Source organism: Paramormyrops kingsleyae, chromosome 25, assembly GCF_048594095.1.
Source record: "Paramormyrops kingsleyae isolate MSU_618 chromosome 25, PKINGS_0.4, whole genome shotgun sequence".
In the NCBI taxonomy this organism is placed as follows: domain Eukaryota; kingdom Metazoa; phylum Chordata; class Actinopteri; order Osteoglossiformes; family Mormyridae; genus Paramormyrops; species Paramormyrops kingsleyae.
The window spans coordinates 4,685,222-4,706,327 of NC_132821.1; the positions used below are offsets into that span (position 1 = coordinate 4,685,222).

Sequence of the window (21,106 nt, forward strand, 5' to 3'; positions counted from 1 at the left end):
TTTTGGTTTTGATGTCATGATGAATGTTCATTAGAGCAAGGCGTGTGAGTTGACTTGTCAAGTGGTTACCAGGAACGTCTGATAGTATCTTTTTGAAAATGTGTGAAGAAAGTGTAAACTAGCTCATCACATCACAAACCTTCCCCCTTTTTAAAATATTTCCTGCTCAATCTGTAAACTATATAAATCCTTACTGAACAGATAAATCTACAGAAGAGGGAGACCTTGGGTGCCCCTGTTTTCATCTAGAACTTTCCATTGAGTACAGTTGTACTTACTGATTGTTGGAGGTACTTTATCAACTTTAGCTCATTATTCTTGTATTGCTAGTTTGATTAGTGAAGCACAGACCTAAATTTAATCAGGAAATTAACTACCCTCTACCTCCTCATCCTTCAGGAGACATCATCATGGGTTTGCTCACCATTTCTGTCATCCTCTACACCATATTTTCTTCCAGTGGAGCTTTCAGGGTGCCAGGAGGTAAGGAACTCGGACTTAAATTGCAGTTTTTGTGACGCTAGCTCAGGCTTGATACGCTTGCAACTCGGACATAGACAGGATACAGTGATAACTCACACTTGGACTCAAACTTAATCATCTGACAATCTGCTAGGCAGTGCTCAAACCAGAAAAGATTCACTGAAATAATTCAGTGTAGTGTTCTGCAAAGTGTCAGTGCCCTGTCCTTGGTTATCCCCCTCCCTTTGTGTGACCCTGCATAAAACAAGCAGTTATAGAGAATGGATGGATGGAATCTGCAGTGTTCATCTGTCATGTTATATTTATATTTGCCTTCCAAATACAGTGGTACCTTGGTTTGGGAGCATAATTTGTTCCGGAAACCTGCTTGTAATCCAAAGCACTCATATATCAAAGACAATTTTCCCATTAGAAATAATGGAAAATTAGATGATTCGTTCCACAACCCAAAAATATTCATATAAAAATGATTAATACAAAATATAAAGTAAAAATACATAGAACAAATTAACCTACACTTTACCTTTGAAAAGAATTGTGGATGGTGTGAGGGAGACGAGATAGAGGAAAAGAGGAGGGTTATTTTGCAGGACGATTTTCACTATAACTAACGGAGTCACTGCTATCTGTTGGATCACTGTAATCTTTTTCTTTTTGCACGACTTTAACAAGGAACCCATCCAATGACAGTTGCTTTTGCCTCCTTTTCAGTTTCGCGGAAATGTGGACATTCCATTGTCATTAAACAGATTCATCGCTTGCACTGCTACACCCTTATTTGGGTGGTGCTTTTCTACAAAATTTTTACTATACGAGTGAGGCACGCCAACTAAGACCAAGCATGGGAAACAATTACCCACAATCCTGCAGCATGAGAGAGAGAAGAACCATCAGATCAGTTGTGATCACGTGACGCTCGGCATACAAAGCGTATACGTAATACTCGTATTGCAAGACCTCGCTCGTTTATCAAGTTAAAATTTATTAAAAATTTTTGCTCTTCTTGCAAAACACTTGCAGACCAAGTAACTCGCAATCCAAGGTTTTACTGTTCTTTGGATACACGCCTCACTAAACTGAGGTTAGTAACTATGCTGTGATCAGATTCAGTATAATTCACCACATAATTTGCATGTACAGATAATTAAGTATGCCAGCAGTTAATATAATTTTTTTAATTATTTTGTGGATTTTAATATCAAGAATAAAAATATGTCAACCATGTACAATGGCTGCATTCATTTTGCTGGGTTATTATTTCACTGTTTCCGCAATATACATTTTAAAACTGCTTCAGAATTATATGAAATGTCATTAAGTAGCAATTGCATGACTCTGCAGAGGACATTGATTTTGAAACGCAGGATACAGGAAGTGTAGAAACATGATGATATGCATTCATGCACGTACCAAACCCGGTCAGATGTCTATGGTCAGCAGTATGTGCTTGATAAGAGGGAGAGAGGAATAAAAAAGAAGTGAGAGAAAGCTAGATTTAACTAGCTAAAGGTAAGTTAGATTTTACAGTTTTAAAGAACGTGACGAAATTCTCCATTGCTATTCATTATTATTATTATTACATGGTGAAATAATGGTCCAGCTAACCTAACATTGACATTAGCGAACTCAGTGAATCATAACACTGGTGTCACGATCGCGGGGCAAGCGAGCAGAAAAGCAGGTGAGCGAAGCCAGAACTTCGGGTAAACTGGATTTATTAACCATAGACGGACAAACACGGACAATACTCTGACACTACAATGACAAGTCTGGGGAAGACTGACTCAGACGAGGACTAAATACAAAAGACGGGCTAGACATAACAGGACACAGGTGATCACGATCAGGGCTGAACACGAGGTAACGAGGTGGGCGTGGCACACATCAGGAGCGGACGGAGCGGGGTGTGACAACTGGTAATGTTACTTACAATAAACTTACAATAAACACCAGCAAAATAATTTGCTGGTTAACTGAGGGCAGCCACTGGCAGCAGAATCTCATTCTTGTGCACATATGCACATTTGCACATTTACAAGATAGTTCCAAGATTTTTGAGGTGAAATGTGCACAGGCAGGCTTTGATAAATCCAGAATTTTCTTTTCCTGCATATGCATTTTTTCATGATGAAATTCAGCCAAAGAATGAGACATGAAGCCCCAGTTCTTGTTTGTTTTTCTCCTCCACACATTTTAGTTTAATTTCTAAAAAATGCCCCACACGATCTATGTGTGAGTCTAACAGGAAGGATGAGAATGATTACACTGGGTTACAAAAAAATTTTTTTGTGAGTTGTGTAATATATTTCTGCTGATTTAACATATTTCTGGCCCACAGAACACGAATATGGCATCAGTTTTTGTAGATCAGGTCAGGTTTTTCAGCTAAGTTGATTTTAAAATAGTGCGATTTTCTGTCTCGAAAAATTTTAATTTACCACAAAATTAACTTTATATATGCAAATTGTATGTTCAATCATCACTGTTCAAAACTTGGGGCTTAAATTTCCTTTTCCTTGAAGTTCTGGAATGTCCAGCGGCAGGGATGTCTCTAGTCAGAGTGTATTCGCCGCAAATGTAACAAAAGACATCAGGCTTATTTCTGCAAGATCTTCTTAATGATGCCATCTCATTAACTTTGAAACCCTAAATAACAACATTTGTAATATGCAGCAACAAAATTTTAAGTATAGGCCTATAAATGAGAAACACACACGCACGCACACAATGTAGTTTACGTAATGCTTTGCATGGCATCAGTTTATCTAATTTCGACAATAGATCAAAAAGTTGACCTGGTAGCGCAAAACCAATGTGATTTTTGGATTTAGCGCATTAAAATTATCCTAGATCAGCTATAAAAAGTTAGACCTTTTTTTCACTGTTGACCAGTGTTATGGTTGTCTTGGAGATTGCATGCAATGCTCTGGCAAATGCAGTAGCAGTTAACTTTAGATTGTTTTTTTGACTGATTATTTAAAACTTATACTAGATAATAGGGGTGCGACAGTACAGGTATCCCATGGTACCTCGGTATTTGGGCCACGGTTTCGATTCAGTTTAAACACAACACTACAAATAATAACACAACAAAACAAATAATAAACTGCCTCTTATATATGTATAAAATATGTATACATGTATAAAATTCAAACTTACAAAATGGAAACAAAAATACTTTAAAAAATGTTAAAGTACCTCAATTCTTAAAGTGCTCCAAACACAACACTGTAGTCAGAGTAAACATACTTTCAGAATCGGCTACATTCACGATGTACTGTAAAGTGCACTATCAATTATTGCCATTATGGGCATGAGGTATTTATTCCTCTGCTATTATAGGATTCTTCTGTAAGAAGATAAGCCTGTCAACATTGCCAGCTGCAAGGCGAGTGGTGTCATGGATTTGACAATCATTTCCTTCAGAGGGAGGATCATTGATTTGGTGGGGTTTGTTTCACTTCTCATGAGAGTTGTCACAGTTTTCAGTGGTGTGAGTACTTCAATGAGTTGTTCTGCCATTTTTGTTTATTGTCACTGAACAATGCCATGTCCTTGTTCATGTGACTCACTTGCAGAATAGATGGCAAGTTGCTGTTCTACATATCGTGCCAACATGTCATGTGCTATGTTCCACCGAGTTGTAACATCATGAATAAACTTGTGCTTATTACTGTGATCCAGCTGCACACCAAAGCTCCCCTGGCACATTTTGTTGTCCCGGTGCGTCGATTTGATCATGTCCACGTGGATTTAGTTAGTCCGTTGCCACCATCCCGTGGTTACACGCACCTTTTAACGATCATTGATCGGACAACCCACTGGCTGGAGGTAGTGCCATTAGCCTCCACGGCAACGGCAGATGTGGCTCGGGCTTTCATCAGCTCCTGGGTCTCTCGTTTTGGGGTGCCTGCTGACCTGTCATCTGACCGCGGACCACAGTTCACATCCGAGCTATGGGGTGCACTTGCCCGTGAGCTAGGGATCACTCTACACCACACCACCGCTTATCACCCGCAAGCTAACGGGTTGTGTGAGCGCTTTCACCGCTCTCTGAAGGCTGCCCTTCGTGCATCTCTTCAGGGTGCTTCTTGGTCTGACAGGTTGCCATGGGTTTTGCTGGGTTTGCGGACCGCTCCGAAGGCCGACCTGCAGGCTTCCTCTGCTGAGTTAGTCTACGGACAGCCCTTGCGGGTACCTGGTGACTTTTTGCCAGATGCGTCAGTTCCTTGGTCGGCCTCACAGCAGCGCTCCGTTTTTCGGGACACTGCGGCTACTTTTAGTCCAACACCCACGTCACATCATGGTTTTCCACGTTATCATATTCTCCCGAATCTGGCGGATGCTCAATTTGTTTTTGTTCGGCATTATGCCCATCGCGATCCTTTGCGCCCCCCCTACGATGGGCCTTTTCGTGTGCTGCAGCCTGGGGACAAGTTTTTTGTTTTGGAAATGGGTGGTAAGGCCGACCGTGTTTCTGTGGACCGTTTGAAGCCGGCCCATTTAGATTTAGATGCCCCAGTGCCACTCGGCCAGCTTCCTCGTAGGGGTCGTCCGCGCGGTTCAGTCCCGTCACCGGCCCTGGCCCCAGCCCAGGTTGTTCCTGCTCCTGTGGGTGGTACTGTGAGCAGGTCAGGGCGGGTGATCAGACCCCCTAAGAAGTGGGATCCTCTGCCTCTGTGAATTCTGGGGGGGCCTGTGTAGCGGGTTCATAAGCAATCAGAATTCTCAGGGCAGATGTTATCTTCTTCTGAAGGCTTGTTCAACTTCCAGTTACAGTTTTTGGTTATCTTGGTGGCAACTGGATCTTGCTCTCTCTTCTTTGTTTGTTGATAATAAAAAAGTGCATCGTCCCTTTCATGGACTAAGCATCTGCCTCCTGTCTTTTTCCTCTCGCCACAATATCAGGATTATGAGTAATAAAAATGATGTGGTGGTTATGGGTGATTTTAATTTACCTGGGATACAGTGGGACACTGTAAATGAACTTGAGATGGTGGAAATAGTACAGGATTGTTTTTTTACTCAGTTTGTTAATACTCCTACCAGGGGAGAAGCCCTTCTTGATCTTGTTTTCTCTAATAACCAGGATATTATTAGCCAACCTTTAACTTTAATATTCCAGAAATCGTTATCTGCGGGTGTGGTACCTTCAGATTGGAAGCATGCTAATATAACACCCATATTCAAAAAAGGGGATAGAAGTAATCCAGCAAACTATAGACCAATCAGTTTAACTAGCATTACTGGAAAAATAATGGAAGCTATAATCCAAGTGAAAATGGTAGATTACCTGGATGCAAATAACATTCTGAGGGATAGCCAACATGGATTTAGGAGAGGTAGATTCTGTTTAACGAATCTACTTGAGTTCTTTGAGGAAGTTACAAGTGAAATTGATCACAAAAAGGCCTACGATGTGATCTACTTAGATTTCCATAAGGCCTTTGATGTTGTCCCTCACAAACGGCTCTTGCTAAAGCTCAAAGCTGCAGGGATTTTAGGAACTGTGGCAGCTTGGATCGAAAACTGGTTAACTGACAGGAAGCAGCGAGTAGTTATTAGAGGCACAATGTCACAGTGGGCCTGCGTTCATAGTGGGGTACCACAGGGTTCAATTTTAGGACCACTATTGTTCCTAATTTACATTAATGATATTGACACCAATACATACAGTAAACTGGTTAAATTTGAAGACGACACCAAGGTGGGTGGTGTAGCAGATACTGATCTAGCAGCAGAGAGGCTACAACGGGATCTGGATTTAATTAGCGACTGGGCTGATACTTAGCAGATGAAATTTAACACAGATAAATGTAAGGTAATCCATGCAGGGAGCAGAAATATAAAGTACAGATAGGTCGCTGAGAAGGTTAAAAAGGTCCTCGGTGGCCGAGCCCCGGGGGGTGGATGAGATCCGCCCGGAGTTTCTCAAGGCTCTGGATGTTGCAGGGCTGTCTTGGTTGACACGCATCTGCGGCATCGCATGGACATCGGGGGCGGTGCCTCTGGATTGGCAGACCGGGGTGTTGGTCCCCCTCTTCAAGAAGGAGGACCGGAGGGTGTGTTCCAACTATAGGGGGATCACACTTCTCAGCCTCCCTGGTAAGGGGGTGCTGGAGAGGAGGGTCCATCGGATAGTCGAACCTTGGATTCAGGAGGAGCAGTGCGGTTTTCGCCCTGGCCATGGAACAGTGGACCAGCTCTATACTCTCGGCAGGGTCCTGGAGGGTGCGTGGGAGTTTGCCCAACCAGTCTACATGTGCTTTGTGGACTTGGAGAAGGCATTCGACCGCGTCCCTCGGGGAGTCCTGTGGGGAGTGCTCTGGGAGTATGGGGTGCCGGGCTGCCTTATAGGGGCTGTTCGATCCCTGTACTGTACAACCGGTGTCAGATCTTGGTCCGCATTGCCGGCAGTAAGTCAAACTCGTTCCCGGTGAGGGTTGGACTCTGCCAGGGCTGCCCTTTATCACCGATTCTGTTCATAACCTTTATGGACAGAATTTCTAGGTGCAGCCAGGGCGTTGAGGGTGTCCGGTTTGGTGACCTCAGGATTAGGTCTCTGCTTTTTGCAGATGATGTGGTTCTGTTGGCCTCATCAGACCGTGACCTTCGGCTCTCACTGGAGCAGTTCGCAGCCGAGTGTGAAGCGGCTGGAATGAAGATCAGAACCTCCAAATCCGAGACCATGGTCCTCAGCCGGAAAAGGGTGGAGTGCTCTCTCCAGCTCGGGGAGGAGGTCCTTCCCCAAGTGGAGGAGTTTAAGTATCTCGGGGTCTTGTTCACGAGTGAAGGAAGGATGGAGCGGGAGATCGACAGGCGGATCGGTGCAGCGTCAGCAGTGATGCGGGCACTGCATCGGTCTGTTGTCGTGAAGAAGGAGCTGAGCCAAAAGGCAAAGCTCTCGATGTACCAGTCGATCTACGTTCCTACCCTCACCTATGATCACGAGCTGTGGGTAGTGACCGAAAGAATGAGATTGCAAGTGCAAGCGGCCGAAATGAGTTTTCTCCGCAGGGTGGCTGGGCTCTCCCTTAGAGATAGGGTGAGGAGTTCGGTCATTCAGGAGGGACTCAGAGTAGAGCCGCTGCTCCTCCGCATTGAGAGGAGCCAGATGAGGTGGCTTGGGTATCTGCTTAGGATGCCTCCTGGACGCCTCCCTGGTGAGGTGTTACGGGCATGTCCCAGTGGGAGGATGCCCCGGGGAAGACCCAGGACACGCTGGAGGGACTATGGCCTGGGAACGCCTCGGGATTCCCCCAGAGGAGCTGGAGAAAGTGACCGGGGAGAGGGAAGTCTGGGTTTCCCTGCTGAGACTACTGCCCCCCACGACCCGACCTCGGATAAGCGGATGTTAATGGATGGATGGATGGATATATTATATTGAATAGAAATGATTACTCAATGAATCATCAGATTAATTGGTAGATTATCATTAGTGACAGCTCTATATTCTGAAACACCAGGAGATACTAGAATCATAGGAAAAAAGGATTACAAGACAAAACTTACACAGCTGGACCCAAGCAGGAATAATCAAGGGTTACAAGACTGTCTTGGGACACCAGTGAACAAAAATCTTTATTAAATCAGGCAGTCAAAAATATGAGACAAAACTCATCCCATATGGGACACAGTTTTTTTTTTCCAATATGGACAGTCGCAGTTGGCAGAGTGGTGGCTCTGAGGCTAAGAATCTATGGTTAGTAGTTCAAAGGTTAGTAGTTCAAATGCTGTGAATTTAAGCGTTCTGTTGGGCCGTTAAGCCAGGCCCTTAATCTGCACTGCTTTGTCCTGAGTATGACATTAACCTACATCCAGCCCTGCAAGCAGGTTCTCCAAATTTGGGGGTTGGTCGCAGGATTGGCACTCTAGCCACCAGAAAAGAATTCACACTGTTTTTCTCCATTCAAACTAGTGTGGTTCTGAGGTATCACCTGCCACATGGCTGCACTCAGCGTCTCATTCCCAAGGTGCTTGTCCGTGTGGTAGGCGTGGCAACATACTGTATCAGTGTGCACTCCTTACCTCTCTCGATTGCAGTCGGGACAGGTGGCAACTCTGATCCTCACATTTCCCAAAAAACTTAATTGCATGACTGCACTGACATTTTCCTTTTGCACAAAAAAATTAGCAAATAAATACAACATTCTTATTTACAATATATACACGGGATTAGGTACAATCAATAAGAACAGTATTTACAAATAAAAGTATTTTTTAATGGCTCTATTATAATTTGCATACTTAAAGTACAGACACTCCTCTACTTACGAACGAGTTACGTTCTGAAAGGCTCTTCGTAACTTGAAATGTTCGTAAGTCGTTATTCAGCATCATTTTAAGGGTATATGGAAGTACAAAGAACTGGGATGCTGGGAGTACGCACACAACACTGCTGCATGGCATGAGTAGCGGCAAGAATTCTTACTAGGCGGAATTGGCGCACAGAACAAAAATTTGATGTTGCGGTCAGGAAACGGGAGCCCAACGAACACAATTTGGACTTACAGTCCTCTTCATTCGTATGTCTGAAAGTTTGTAAGTTGAAAGTTCGTAAATAGAGGAGCACCTGTATACCAGCAATTTGTGTGACTTGACCTGATGTAATACAGTTCATCAGATCTGCGCCTGTTCTTTCATGTGCCGCCACTGTGTTGGACTATGGCTAAGTGATAAAATTAGATTACCCAACAATAAATTACACCAGTTCTCCACGATGGATTGGACTGCTACCACAGTTGTAAAACATAATGGCAAAGTGCATTATATGTGTGATGACCGGGTGTCGCTGATCGGGCAAGCAGGCGAAGGGAGCCGTGAGTACTGGCAAAACGGGGTTTATTTAGACAGACAGGATCACTTGGGAAACACACGGCAAACTCACGTTAATGACAGACCTTGGGAAACTAACTCAGACGCGGACTAAATACTCAAGACAAGCAGGAAAGAACAGGCAACAGGTTATCACAATCGGGAATTAACACGAGGTAACGAGGTGGGCGTGGCACACAGGAGGATCGGACAAGCAGGTCATGACAATATGCAATTAAAAGACTATGGAAAAAGATTTGCTATGGTTTCTTCTGTTGAATGTTAAACATATTTTTTGTGCATTTCAGTGCTCCAAAATGAAACTAAAAGTCTGGAACCTTCCAAAGGTTGGTAACCTTTATTTAAACATCACAAAACAGATGAAGTTATGTTCATCTACAAAATGAATTGGATTAGTCTTACTTTTTTGGAGATGTTTACTACTACATACTGATTTTACTATACAACTGCAGTATTGTTAGAATATTTATATAATTATGAATTATATTGTTTGTCATATTAACAAGAACTGTTTGAGAAATGTTCTTTTGCAAAAAAAAAATATTATGGATACAAAACAGTCACTTTTGGACTTCTTGAAATATTTTATTCTCATTAAGAGTTTATCATACTTTAATAGACTAATGAAGGTGGATACTGGTGCTTGAAGTGGACCAGTACTCGCTGGAACGCATTGCCACCATCTATTTATTTTTTCTTCACAATCTGCCAGTAGTGTTTAACAAGTTGAGTACTGGTACCTGGTTCCCACTTCAAGCACTGGTAACCCCAAGACATAAAATGTTCATGATATTCAGGTAATGTTTAAGATTAAAAATTCAACCACTTTAATAAAAAAAAAAAAAACCCTACAGAGGTTGCACAGGTAGTCCAGCTCCTCCAGGATGGTGCATCAATAACTGCCATTGCCAGAAGGTTTGCTGTGTTTCCCAGCACAGTCTCAAGGGCGTGGTAGAGACTCCAGGAGACAGGCAGCTTCTCTAGGAGAGCTGGACAGGGCCGTAGAAGGTCCTTAACCCATCAGCAAGACCAGAATCTGTTCCAGAATCTGCAAGAAGGAACAGGATGAACACTGCCAGAGCCCTCCAGCAGGCCACTGGTGTGAATGTCTCTGACCAAACAATCAGAAACAGACTTCATGAGGGTGGCCTGACGGCCCGACGTCCTCTAGTGGACCCTGTGCTCACTGCCCGGTACCATGGTGCTTGACTGGCATTTGCCATAGAATACCAGGACTGGCAGGTCTGCCACTGGCACCCTGTGCTTTTCACAGATGAGAGCAGGTTCACCCTGAGCATATGCCACAGATGTGAAAGGGTCTGGAGTAGCCATGGAGAATGTTATGCTGCCTGTAACATTCAGCATGACTGGTTTGGTGGTGGGTCAGTGATGGTCTGGGGGGGCATATCCGCACAGACCTCTACAGGCTAGACAACGGCACCTTGACTACTGTTAGTTATCGAGATGAAATCCTTGGACCCATTGTCAGACCCTACGCTGGTGCAGTGGGTCCCAGGTTCCTCCTGGTTTCCTTCCTAAAACATTACCCAGTCCATATATAGATATCCAGCATGATTTTTTTCCCATTGAGATCTGATGTGTTTTCAAAGTGTTCCTTTAATTTTTTTGAGCAGTATGTTGGTATGTGTGTGTATATATATATATTGCAAAGTTAAGACTAAAATTAAAGTTATCAGATATGGGCTTTAAAGAATACATTTAGCTTCCCTATTGTGAAGGTTGTAACTGTCATAACACCTAATTATAATCACTTAAGTTGGCTAAACCAAATTTAACACCCCTCCTTCATTCATCAGGATTTTCTGCAGGATTTTTGGAAAACCTCCCTACAGCAAATTGTCCTAATGGTTGGCATCGGCATAATTCACGCTGCTTCCACTTTGAAGGCCATGCAAAACCATGGGTGGATGCTCAGGTAAATGCCACTCCTGATAAAATCATGAGTATTTGACATTGTGCTGCACTTTTCAATGAATCCTTGAAGCGCATTTCACAATGTATACTAGGGAAAACTGGAGGATTCATATATCTCTAATCAATGTTGGGGAAATTAGGTGGAAAGCTCATTTCTAGAAAGTACCAATCCAGACCATGGTTTTGTTTCAACCAAACACACTAAAAAAGTTACTTTGAATAAATTCAATTGAATCATAGACGGTTTCACACAACTTAAAATAGTATTTTGAAAATGAAACATGAATCTCTTTAAGTTGATGCATTGACTTTGTGTACTGAGAACAGAACATAGCTGAGGTAATAATTTTCTCATGTCTGGTTAAAGCAACTAAATTATGGTCATTCAGTTTAAATTAGATATACATTCTAACATTGTTTATTCCGCTCATCATCATGAAGAACACTCTGCCAAATACTGACCTTACAGGATGTTGTCTATAATAAAAATTGAACAGCTGTGGTTGTTCATAAAATCTAAATATTAAATGAGCAAAATGATTTGATTTGTTCTTCTATTCCAAGTCGTGGTCCATTATACCTGCTCTAAGAAACATGCACTCCTATTGCCACTGGGGGAGCTCTTGCCTTCTCTCAGTCCTGATAAATAATGTTACAGTCTAGAAACCATTTCAGTTGGTTTAGACATGAGAAAATTTAGTGAGATTAACTCAACTATGTTATGTTCACAGAACACAAAGTCAATGTGTCAATGTAAAAAGAATGTTTCATTTTCAAAATACAGCGGTACCTGAGAACTCGAATTTAATCCGTTCCGAACTCCGGATCGAATCCTAAAAAGTTCGAGTTGTGATCGAATTTTCCCCATAAGAAATAATGGAAAACCAATTAATTGGTTCCCGGCCCTAAAAAATTGCACCTAAATATGTTGTTTTTTTAGCATTTAAACACAAAATGAACCGGATAAAACAAGAAGAGCATATACTGTACTAAACACATACAAGCACATTTATCAAAACAGTAATTTGTAAAGTAAGAAAATAAATGTATCCAAAGTGTGTAAAGTTAAAAAAATAAATAAAATGTGTCCTGCCCCGATCGCCCGCTCCTTCCGTGTGCCACGCCCCCTCGTTAACCCCGTGTGGAATCCCCGTGTGATCAGCTGTTTCTGGTTGTTGTCATTAGTCCTCTGTATTTCATCCACGTTTCAGTTTGTTTCCCCAGTCCGGTCATTATATTGTCCGTCTGCGTTTTGCCTGCCTTACCTGTAATTGAACCCCGTATTCCCCGATACCCTGACATCTGTGCCTTTATCTCCGTTCCGTCCCGGCTTGGCACGAAAATTTTATTATAATTAAATGTATTAATGGTTTATTATTAATATAAAAATAATTAATAAGAAATCTTTATTTAAAAATGTATTTTGTTATATAATAATTACTGTTACTGTCTATCATTGTCTAAATGTATTTTTTACTGTCTTAATATATGTATTCATTGTAAACATGCACGATGCTATCACAGCAAATGCGAGGCTGAGACTGAAGCTTTACCCTTTGTTTCCGCTGAGAAACGTGCTGCGTGACTCATTTCCCCACGCATACAAGTTGTCTTAGGTCAGTGTTCAAGGTTTGACTTCTGAGATTCAGATAGAGTACTAGGTAATTTTTTTCCGAACTGGTTGGCTCGACTTTTAAGAAATTCAAGTTCTAATGAGTTCAAGAACTGAGGTGCCACTGTACTCATTGTAGTTGGGTGGAACCACTCTCTATGATTCAATTGAGTTCTTTCAAAGTAACTTTTTTGACTGTGGTTGGTTGAAACAAAACCTTGGTCTGCATTTGTACTTTTTGGTCCTTAACATTCCACCTCTGACTGCAATGGATTACTTCTGTGAGTAACTTCCCCAACACTGTTAACCAGATGGGTCCTGTTCAGTGGTGGTTTCTTAAAGACAACAGGTGAAGCAGAGATGTCTGGGTCTACAGGAGCTGGCATTTAGGAACACTAGTGAAATGCAATGAACAAACTACTTCTTTTATATTTGTCTTGGTCTCTGATTAAACATAATAATACAATGACATTAAAGAACGAATTTCTAGATTCGTAGAGGAAGTCAAAATAACAAGATGGCACATCCTAATACACAGTCAAAACATTTAGATTTAAGTCTCAGTTAGAGTGACAACACTGACAGTTTAGTTCAAAGCCAATGGCACTGATCTCCACCTAGCTCTGCGCCTCACACTCTATGCCTAACTGAGGGAAAGCAATTAGCTAAAGCTAGAACTACAACTAGAGTGCCTATAAGCTGGACTAACCAAATGTGATTTTTGTCTAGACTTGAATGATGAGAGTGAGCCTGAATCTCGCAAATCTGCTGGAAGACTATTCCATAGCTGAGGAGCTCTATAAGAGAACGCTCTGCAGCATGCTGTAGTCCTTTCTACTCTAGGTTCTAATAGATATTCTGCTCCTTGAGATTGAAGCAAGCGAGAATGGTTGTAAGAGACCACCAGATCTCTAAGATGTTTCAGTGCAAGGCCATTCAGTACTTTATAAGTTGATATTAGTATATTGTAATTCATCCGACACTTAACTGGAAGCCAGTGCAGGGAGCATAAACAGCTAACATCATCAGTTTTTTTTAAAAAAAGATCCCTGGCTGCTGCCTTCTGTAACAGCTGAAGGATCCAGACAGACAACCAGAAAGGAGGGCATTAAAGTAGTCCAGTCTTGAAGTTATAAAGGCATGTATTATTTTTTCTGCATCATAAAAGGAGAGCATCTTCCAAAGCTTGGCTATGTTCCGTAGATGGTAGAACACATTTCTAGTAATACTTCTTATGTGAGCATCAAAACATAGATCTGAATCAACCAGGACACCAAGATCTCTGAACACAATGTTAGACTGAGTAAGAAGACCACTAAAGATTAGGTCGTAAAACTTATTTCGAGCAGCCTCAGGATCAACTAGCAGTACTTGTTTTCTCTGGGTTTAAAATTTTTGCCATCCAACACCAGATGTCTAGTAGACAGTCTTCTAACCCAAAGAGCTGGGATGCATCATCTGGTTTAACAGATATGTATAACTGTGTATCTGTGTACACTGACTGATATAACAAACCATCACACTCCTACTGATCTGAAGCTTGTGTTTTATTTTGTTTATATTGATTGGTGGCTGAACTTGTTACAATATTATGGCATTATTCTTTTTTTAAACTGTAGCCTGTTGTTGTATTTGATATTTAAGTTGGTGCACTTTTTTTTAGTACCTTAATTTTACTTCTTTTACCTTTTCTTATTTCTTTTACTTTATCTTATTTACTTCACTATTCATTATTGTTTATTATGTTTCTTTGTTCAATTGGGTTAACCGGGACCGTGTGTACACAATTTCGTTCCACCTCATGCAAATGTGGTGCGAATGACAATAAACTTCCTTGACTTGACTTGACTTGACTTGAAGTGAAGGAATTAGTGATTCTAAGATTTTTTAAAATTTGGTTAACAGCAAAATCAGTCGAATCAGGGTGTGTAAGAGTGCACTTTGGTCAGGTTATATTTTTGCATCAGCTTTCTTTTGTAATCTCATTGAGAAAAGAAAGGCAGTCATGCAGTTCCTAAATATTTAACATTACTGCAGGAGTTCATCTGCAAAGCTACGAAAACAACTATTATAACATGCTCTAGATTAAACAATGACAATGGCTCCACTCCTTATACAGCCTGACCTGCCTGATAGCATATGACAGTTATCTTACACTTTATATGGATTAACTACAACATAGTTAAATAACATGGTACTTAGGTTAACCTGGTTAACTATAATGTCAAAAAAGTTTTACCTTTACCAATGACACAATTATTATGTTGCTTAACCAAAAACATTGCACAATCATCAGATAATTCAGATAGTACTTCTAATACTGCATTGTAAATACAAAACTGTATTTAATTCAGTCTGGTTACAAAAATAGATGCTGTTCTGCCTCACGGCGCACGGAGAACAAAAGCTCAGGAATCCAGGAGCCGGGGTGAATTCGGGGTTTTAATAAGAACATTAACGAGGGGGTCAGGTAAAACACGGGGTAACATTACAATGACCGGACTGGGGAAACAAACTGAAACGTGGACTAAATACATTGCACTAATGACAGTAACCGGAAACAGCTGATAAACACGGGGAATCCACATGAGGTTAACGAGGGGGCGTGGCACATGGGAGGAGCGAACGATCGGGGCATGACAGATGCACAGACGCTATTTTAACTTTCTTTTGTCTATTTTTTATTGATAACACAGAAGAAATAAAACTAAATTTATGAATGCAAGTGGCATAATAAAGATAAGTTCCCAATAAAACTACTATGAAAATACTATGTGCCTGATGAGTTTATGATAATGGATGCATCACTTTATAAACTGGCCCTGTTTTTTTTCTGCACAGAACCACTGCATCCATTTAAAAGGGACTTTGGCATCCATCCACAGTTTTGAAGAGTACCAGTTTGTGCAGAAAGTCACAGGCAGCCATTTTCGTCGGGCCTGGATTGGTGCATTTGATTCTGTAAAGGTAAACTGATTGGCATTATATAATACAGCTTCAAGTAGAATGTAAATACTGTAATATTATACCATTTTGTTTTAGGTTACTCTAATTGGTGTGTGGTGACGTGACAACTCACACCTACAGGGTTGAATCCCATCGCTGCATTGTATGTGGAGTTTGTATGCTCTTCTCTTATGGATTTCCTATAGGTACTCAAATAGACATTGGTCAGACAACTTAAAATTAATTTAATGGTATAAGTAATCTGTCTAGGTTAATTTCTAAAAAAATATGGCCCTGTGGTTCATGTGGATAGAAAGAATATCTTAACCATTATAACCCCGGTGCTGATAATGGTCAGAATACAAATTGAAATGGGAAAGAAAAAAATGAAATTATGCTTTATTTACTATGTGCACAAGTATGAATATCGGTATACTAGAGTACTTCTTTTTGCATATCCCTGCCTTTGAGACATACACACATATGAATGAATTAATGGATCAATTAATTAATTAATTAATCAATCAAACTTTATTGTCATTATACATTTGTTTTCTGTATTTAAACGCCAGGAGTATTAGGAATAAAATTCATGATTTAGAGGCTCTTATCTCATCGGACTCTTATGATATTATAGCAATAACTGAAATGTGGTTGAGTGAAAAGGATGGACAAGAATATAATATGGATGGTTACACGTTGTTCCGTAAAGACCGTATAGGTAAGAAGGGAGGTGGTGTTACAGTATATGTAAAGGAAAACTTGCAGGCAAGGGAGCTTACTGATATAAGTAAAAGTACGGAAGCTATATGGGTAAAATTAGATGCTAAAAACTCAAATAGCCTAATTGTCGGTGTTTGTTACAGAGCACCTAATGTAGCTGCCGAGGAAAGCAGATTGTTATACAGTGATATTAGGATTATGAGCAAAAAAAATTATGTGGTAGTTATGGGTGATTTTAATCTACCGGGGATGCAGTGGGACATTGTTGCTGGCTCTCCTGAAAATGAACTTGAGATGGTGAAATTAGTACAGGATTGTTTTTTTACTCAGTTTGTTAACACCCCTACCAGGGGAGATGCCATTCTTGATCTTGTTTTCTCTAATAACCAGGACAGGATTGGTAAATTAGATGTTTTAAAACCACTTGACAGTAGCGATCATAACATGGTTAAATTTGAGGTTAAGTTTAGTGCCCGAAGAGCAAAGTCCAAATCAAAAATATATAATGTTAGGAAGGCAAACTTCAATTGTATGAGATTAAAACTAGAAACTGTGAACTGGATGGAGTTAAATAACAAAACTGTTGAAGAGGCATGGGAATTTTTTAAAAGCACATTATTGCAAGTGCAAGAGGACTTCATACCTGTTTCCAGCAAGAATAAATCTAGGAAATTGCAACCTAGGTGGTTTACTAGGGAAATAAAGTATAAAGTAAGGAGGAAAAGGGCTTTGTTCCAGAAATGGAAAATAACTGATGATGACAGAATAAAGCAAGAGTATCTAAATCTACAGGCGGAATTAAAAAATGACATTAGACGAGCTAAAAGGAATGTCGAAAGGAAGATCGCATTGGAGGCTAAGGATGACGTTAAAAGTTTCTTCCAGTATTTTAACTCTAAAAGAGCTCTAAAAGCTGAAATTAATAATCTGCAGGATAGTAAGGGTCTTATAATTGAAAACGACATTGACATAGTAAATGAGTTCAATGATAGTTTTGCACGGGTATTCACTGTTGAGGACACTAGTAACCAGTTCTTATTACTAATCCAACATCGTCTATAACTAATATATATATAACTGAAGCTGATGTTTTGCAAAGCCTAGCTAAGCTCAAAATAAATAAATCACAGGGCCCTGATGGCATCTTACCTATAGTGTTAAAAGAGATGAGGGATATTATTTGCCGACCCTTAACTTTACTGTTTAAAAAATCCTTATCTGAAGGTGTGGTACCTTCTGATTGGAAGCATGCCAACATAACGCCCATTTTCAAAAAAGGGGATAGAAGTAATTTGTCAAACTATAGGCCAATCAGTCTAACTTGTATAACTGGTAAAGTTATGGAGGCTATAATCAAAGAGAAAATGGTAGATTACCTGGACTCAAATAACATTTTGAGGGATAGCCAGCATGGATTTAGGAGAGGTAGATCCTGTTTAACAAATCTGTTGGAGTTTTTTGAGGAAGCTACTCAGGAAGTTGATGATAAGAAGGCCTATGATGTCATCTACTTAGATTTCCAAAAGGCTTTTGATGTTGTTCCCCACAAGAGGCTCTCACTTAAACTCAAAGCGACAGGTATTTTAGGAACTGTTGCGACCTGGATTGATAACTGGTTAACGGATAGGAAGCAGCGAGTAGTTATAAGAGGCTCAATGTCACAGTGGGCCTGCGTTCATAGTGGGGTACCGCAGGGTTCAATTTTAGGACCACTATTGTTCCTAATTTACATAAATGATATAGACACCAATATATACAGTAAACTGGTGAAATTTGCAGATGACACCAAGGTGGGTGGTGTAGCGGGATCTTAATTTAATTAGTGACTGGGCTGACACCTGGCAGATGAAATTTAACATAGACAAATGTAAGGTACTCCATGTAGGGAGCAGAAATATAAAGTACAGGTATTTTATGGGACCTACTGAAATAAAGGTAGCTGATTATGAGAAAGACCTTGGTGTGTATGTTGATGCTTCCATGTCTCATTCCCGCCAGTGCGGGGAGGCAATAAAAAAGGCCAATAGGATGTTGGGGTATATCTTCAGGTGTGTGGAGTTTAAGTCAAGGGAGGTAATGCTAAGATTATACAATTCCTTGGTGAGACCTCACCTTGAATATTGTGTGCAGGTTTGGTCACTATATCTTAAAAAGGACATAGCGGCCTTAGAAAAGGTGCAGCGTAGGGCCACAAAAATGATTCCTGGTCTTAGAGGAATGTCATACGAGGAAAGGTTATTTGAGCTAAATCTGTTCAGCCTCAAGCAAAGGAGACAACTCTTGTGCTATTAGTTAAGTTCTGCCCAAGTGAGCTCGATGGGCCGAATGGCCTCCTCTCGTTTGTATAGTTCTTATGTTCTTATTCAGTACAAACACTGCTTTTCTACTCTCTGGTCATTGAAAAACACACAACACACCAGATAAATTACATAAAACTGAGCAGCAAAATGAATAGTGGCATTAAGATTAGCAGCACAAGAATCCAGCAGCAGCATAAAAGTGCTTTTAGTGCAGACTATTAAAGGCCTTGTTCCAGTGTATGTGGTACTGTCCTAAACATGTGCTCACAGTTATTTTTCACTGTTCTGCAAGAGGGGTTTGATTTAGGCCACAGCCCTAGTTGGTTTGTTTGGATTTTAATAGCCCTGATGTTGCAACATTACGCTTAATGTATAGATTCTAACATGCTTATTTCATTGGATATAAAATGTTTTCAATTAAAAGTACTCGTGGAACTCTCAAACAACGATCCCTATCCCCTAATCTTCTAACTTCTACAGGAAGGAACCTGGCTCTGGATTGATGGGACTCCATTTGACTTTGCCATGTGGAACCCCGGAGAACCGAATAACCATGGAAAAGAAGACTGTGTAGAGATTAACCATGGAGGTAATATCCAATGCAAAACCAAATGAGCCTAAAATGTTTCTTGTAGGATTTCTGTATAAAAAGGTACCGTTTATATTGGATCTTCAACGGGCTTTCTGTTTATTTTGATTTTCTATAAGGGTATTAAAAACCTATAACCACACCTTTTTTATAGAATAGTAAATGGTTGAAGGTTCACTCCTTTTTGTGTAAGGTGTTTGTGTGTTCTCCTTGGACTGTACAGATTAGTTCTGGGTATGAAATAGGGCTGGGTGATGTGCAATATTAATATCGACATTGCATGTTATGTACATGCAAGGACTGCAATAGTTAGCCGACTTGAGAAAAGACATCTAATTTTTCATATCATCGACAAAGGGGGCAGGGGGGTGCTGCCCCCCAATATGTGCAGACCCCCCCCCCCAAAGCAAACAAACAAAAAAATCTATGCCATGTACAGCTTGCACCATGTCTTCCATAATGTCACATGAAAGGATATTTATTTTGGGCTGAACATATTAGAAAAATATCATATTGTGTTATTTTTGGGTTTAGTGATGGCCAAATCATTTTACCATATGTTCTCACAATGTCATAAAACCTCACGTTGTGATAAAAATTTGCAAATTCATTTAAAAAATGACAAAGGTCTTATACTATAAGGTGCAGATGCCCGTATGTGTGTGTGTGTAATACGTGTATGTGTGCCTGTGTGTGTCCATGCCCACTCTGTCATGGGCCCTGTGCTACCTAGGACAGAGGCTCCAGGTCCCTGTCAAGCCTAACCAGGATAAGCAGTTAGAGGACATATTTCACTGTTTTCGTGTTCTTTTAAATGTACTGATACATCAATGTTATGTTAACCATTAATGTACTGATACATTGATCAGTATTAACCATTAATTGCTCTTTGTTTTTTCTTTTTATATAGCTGAAAAGGGATGGAACGACCTGAAATGTACGGCATTGTTGCCTTCTATCTGTGCCAAACGACTGGTCTAGTTTCCACACTGTCTGGAAAGTGCATGCAAGATCGTTGTTTTTTTTACCTTATTGTCTTAGCAATGAGTGGCAGTTTCTCACAAAAGATTCTTTGCACATTCTTTACACTGTATGCCTGTGTAAATCTTTTGCTAAAATAAATGCTTTTGCTATAGCATCAAATTATCTGAAGTAATTGTGTTTTTGCTAAAAACCCCAGGGGGTTTAAGTTGTTTACAGCAATTAGGTCACCTAGTACCTAGAGCAGGGATTCTAGGCCTTTACAGCCACAGAGCTTGGCTATTCTGTATTATATTACCTGGATATGAATACATATGGGTTTGGGACCAGTCCGCTGTCACCACCACAGATGCTGTGCCTGTTAACCCAGTAACTCAAAAACATGCGATTGATCCTCTTCAGATTTTGCAGAGGCATTGCACAGGTGATTAACTGGAATTTTCTTTTCATTTAGAGAGAGATCATCCCAAAAGTGAAGCAATACCATTTAATGACAGCAAAGGGAAGGGTGAAAGCAGACAGCATTTAACGTGGTGAATGTGATTATTCAAAACATATTTGATGGATCTTATTACTGCAGCATGAAAAACATTATATGTATGATGGTCTATGTCTAATTTAATTTTCAGACTAATTGCTCCAAAAATGAAGCAGCAGTGCTGTGTGGCAGCAAGGAAGGAAACAGCAGCTGTAAGACACTTA

At 40.5% G+C, this 21,106-nt stretch overlaps 1 protein-coding gene across 1 annotated transcript; it reads left to right on the forward strand.

The window, feature by feature from the left end:
- The first annotated feature begins 200 nt into the window (after window positions 1-200).
- LOC111853733 (ladderlectin-like) lies at window positions 201-20,566 on the forward strand. The gene is made up of 7 exons (XM_072707265.1): window positions 201-290; window positions 400-483; window positions 9,606-9,644; window positions 11,136-11,254; window positions 15,707-15,832; window positions 19,315-19,423; window positions 20,334-20,566. The coding sequence occupies exons 2-7, from the start codon at window positions 411-413 to the stop codon at window positions 20,402-20,404; spliced, it is 537 nt and encodes a 178-aa protein (XP_072563366.1). The 5' UTR covers window positions 201-290; window positions 400-410; the 3' UTR covers window positions 20,405-20,566.
- The last annotated feature ends 540 nt before the right edge of the window (window positions 20,567-21,106 follow it).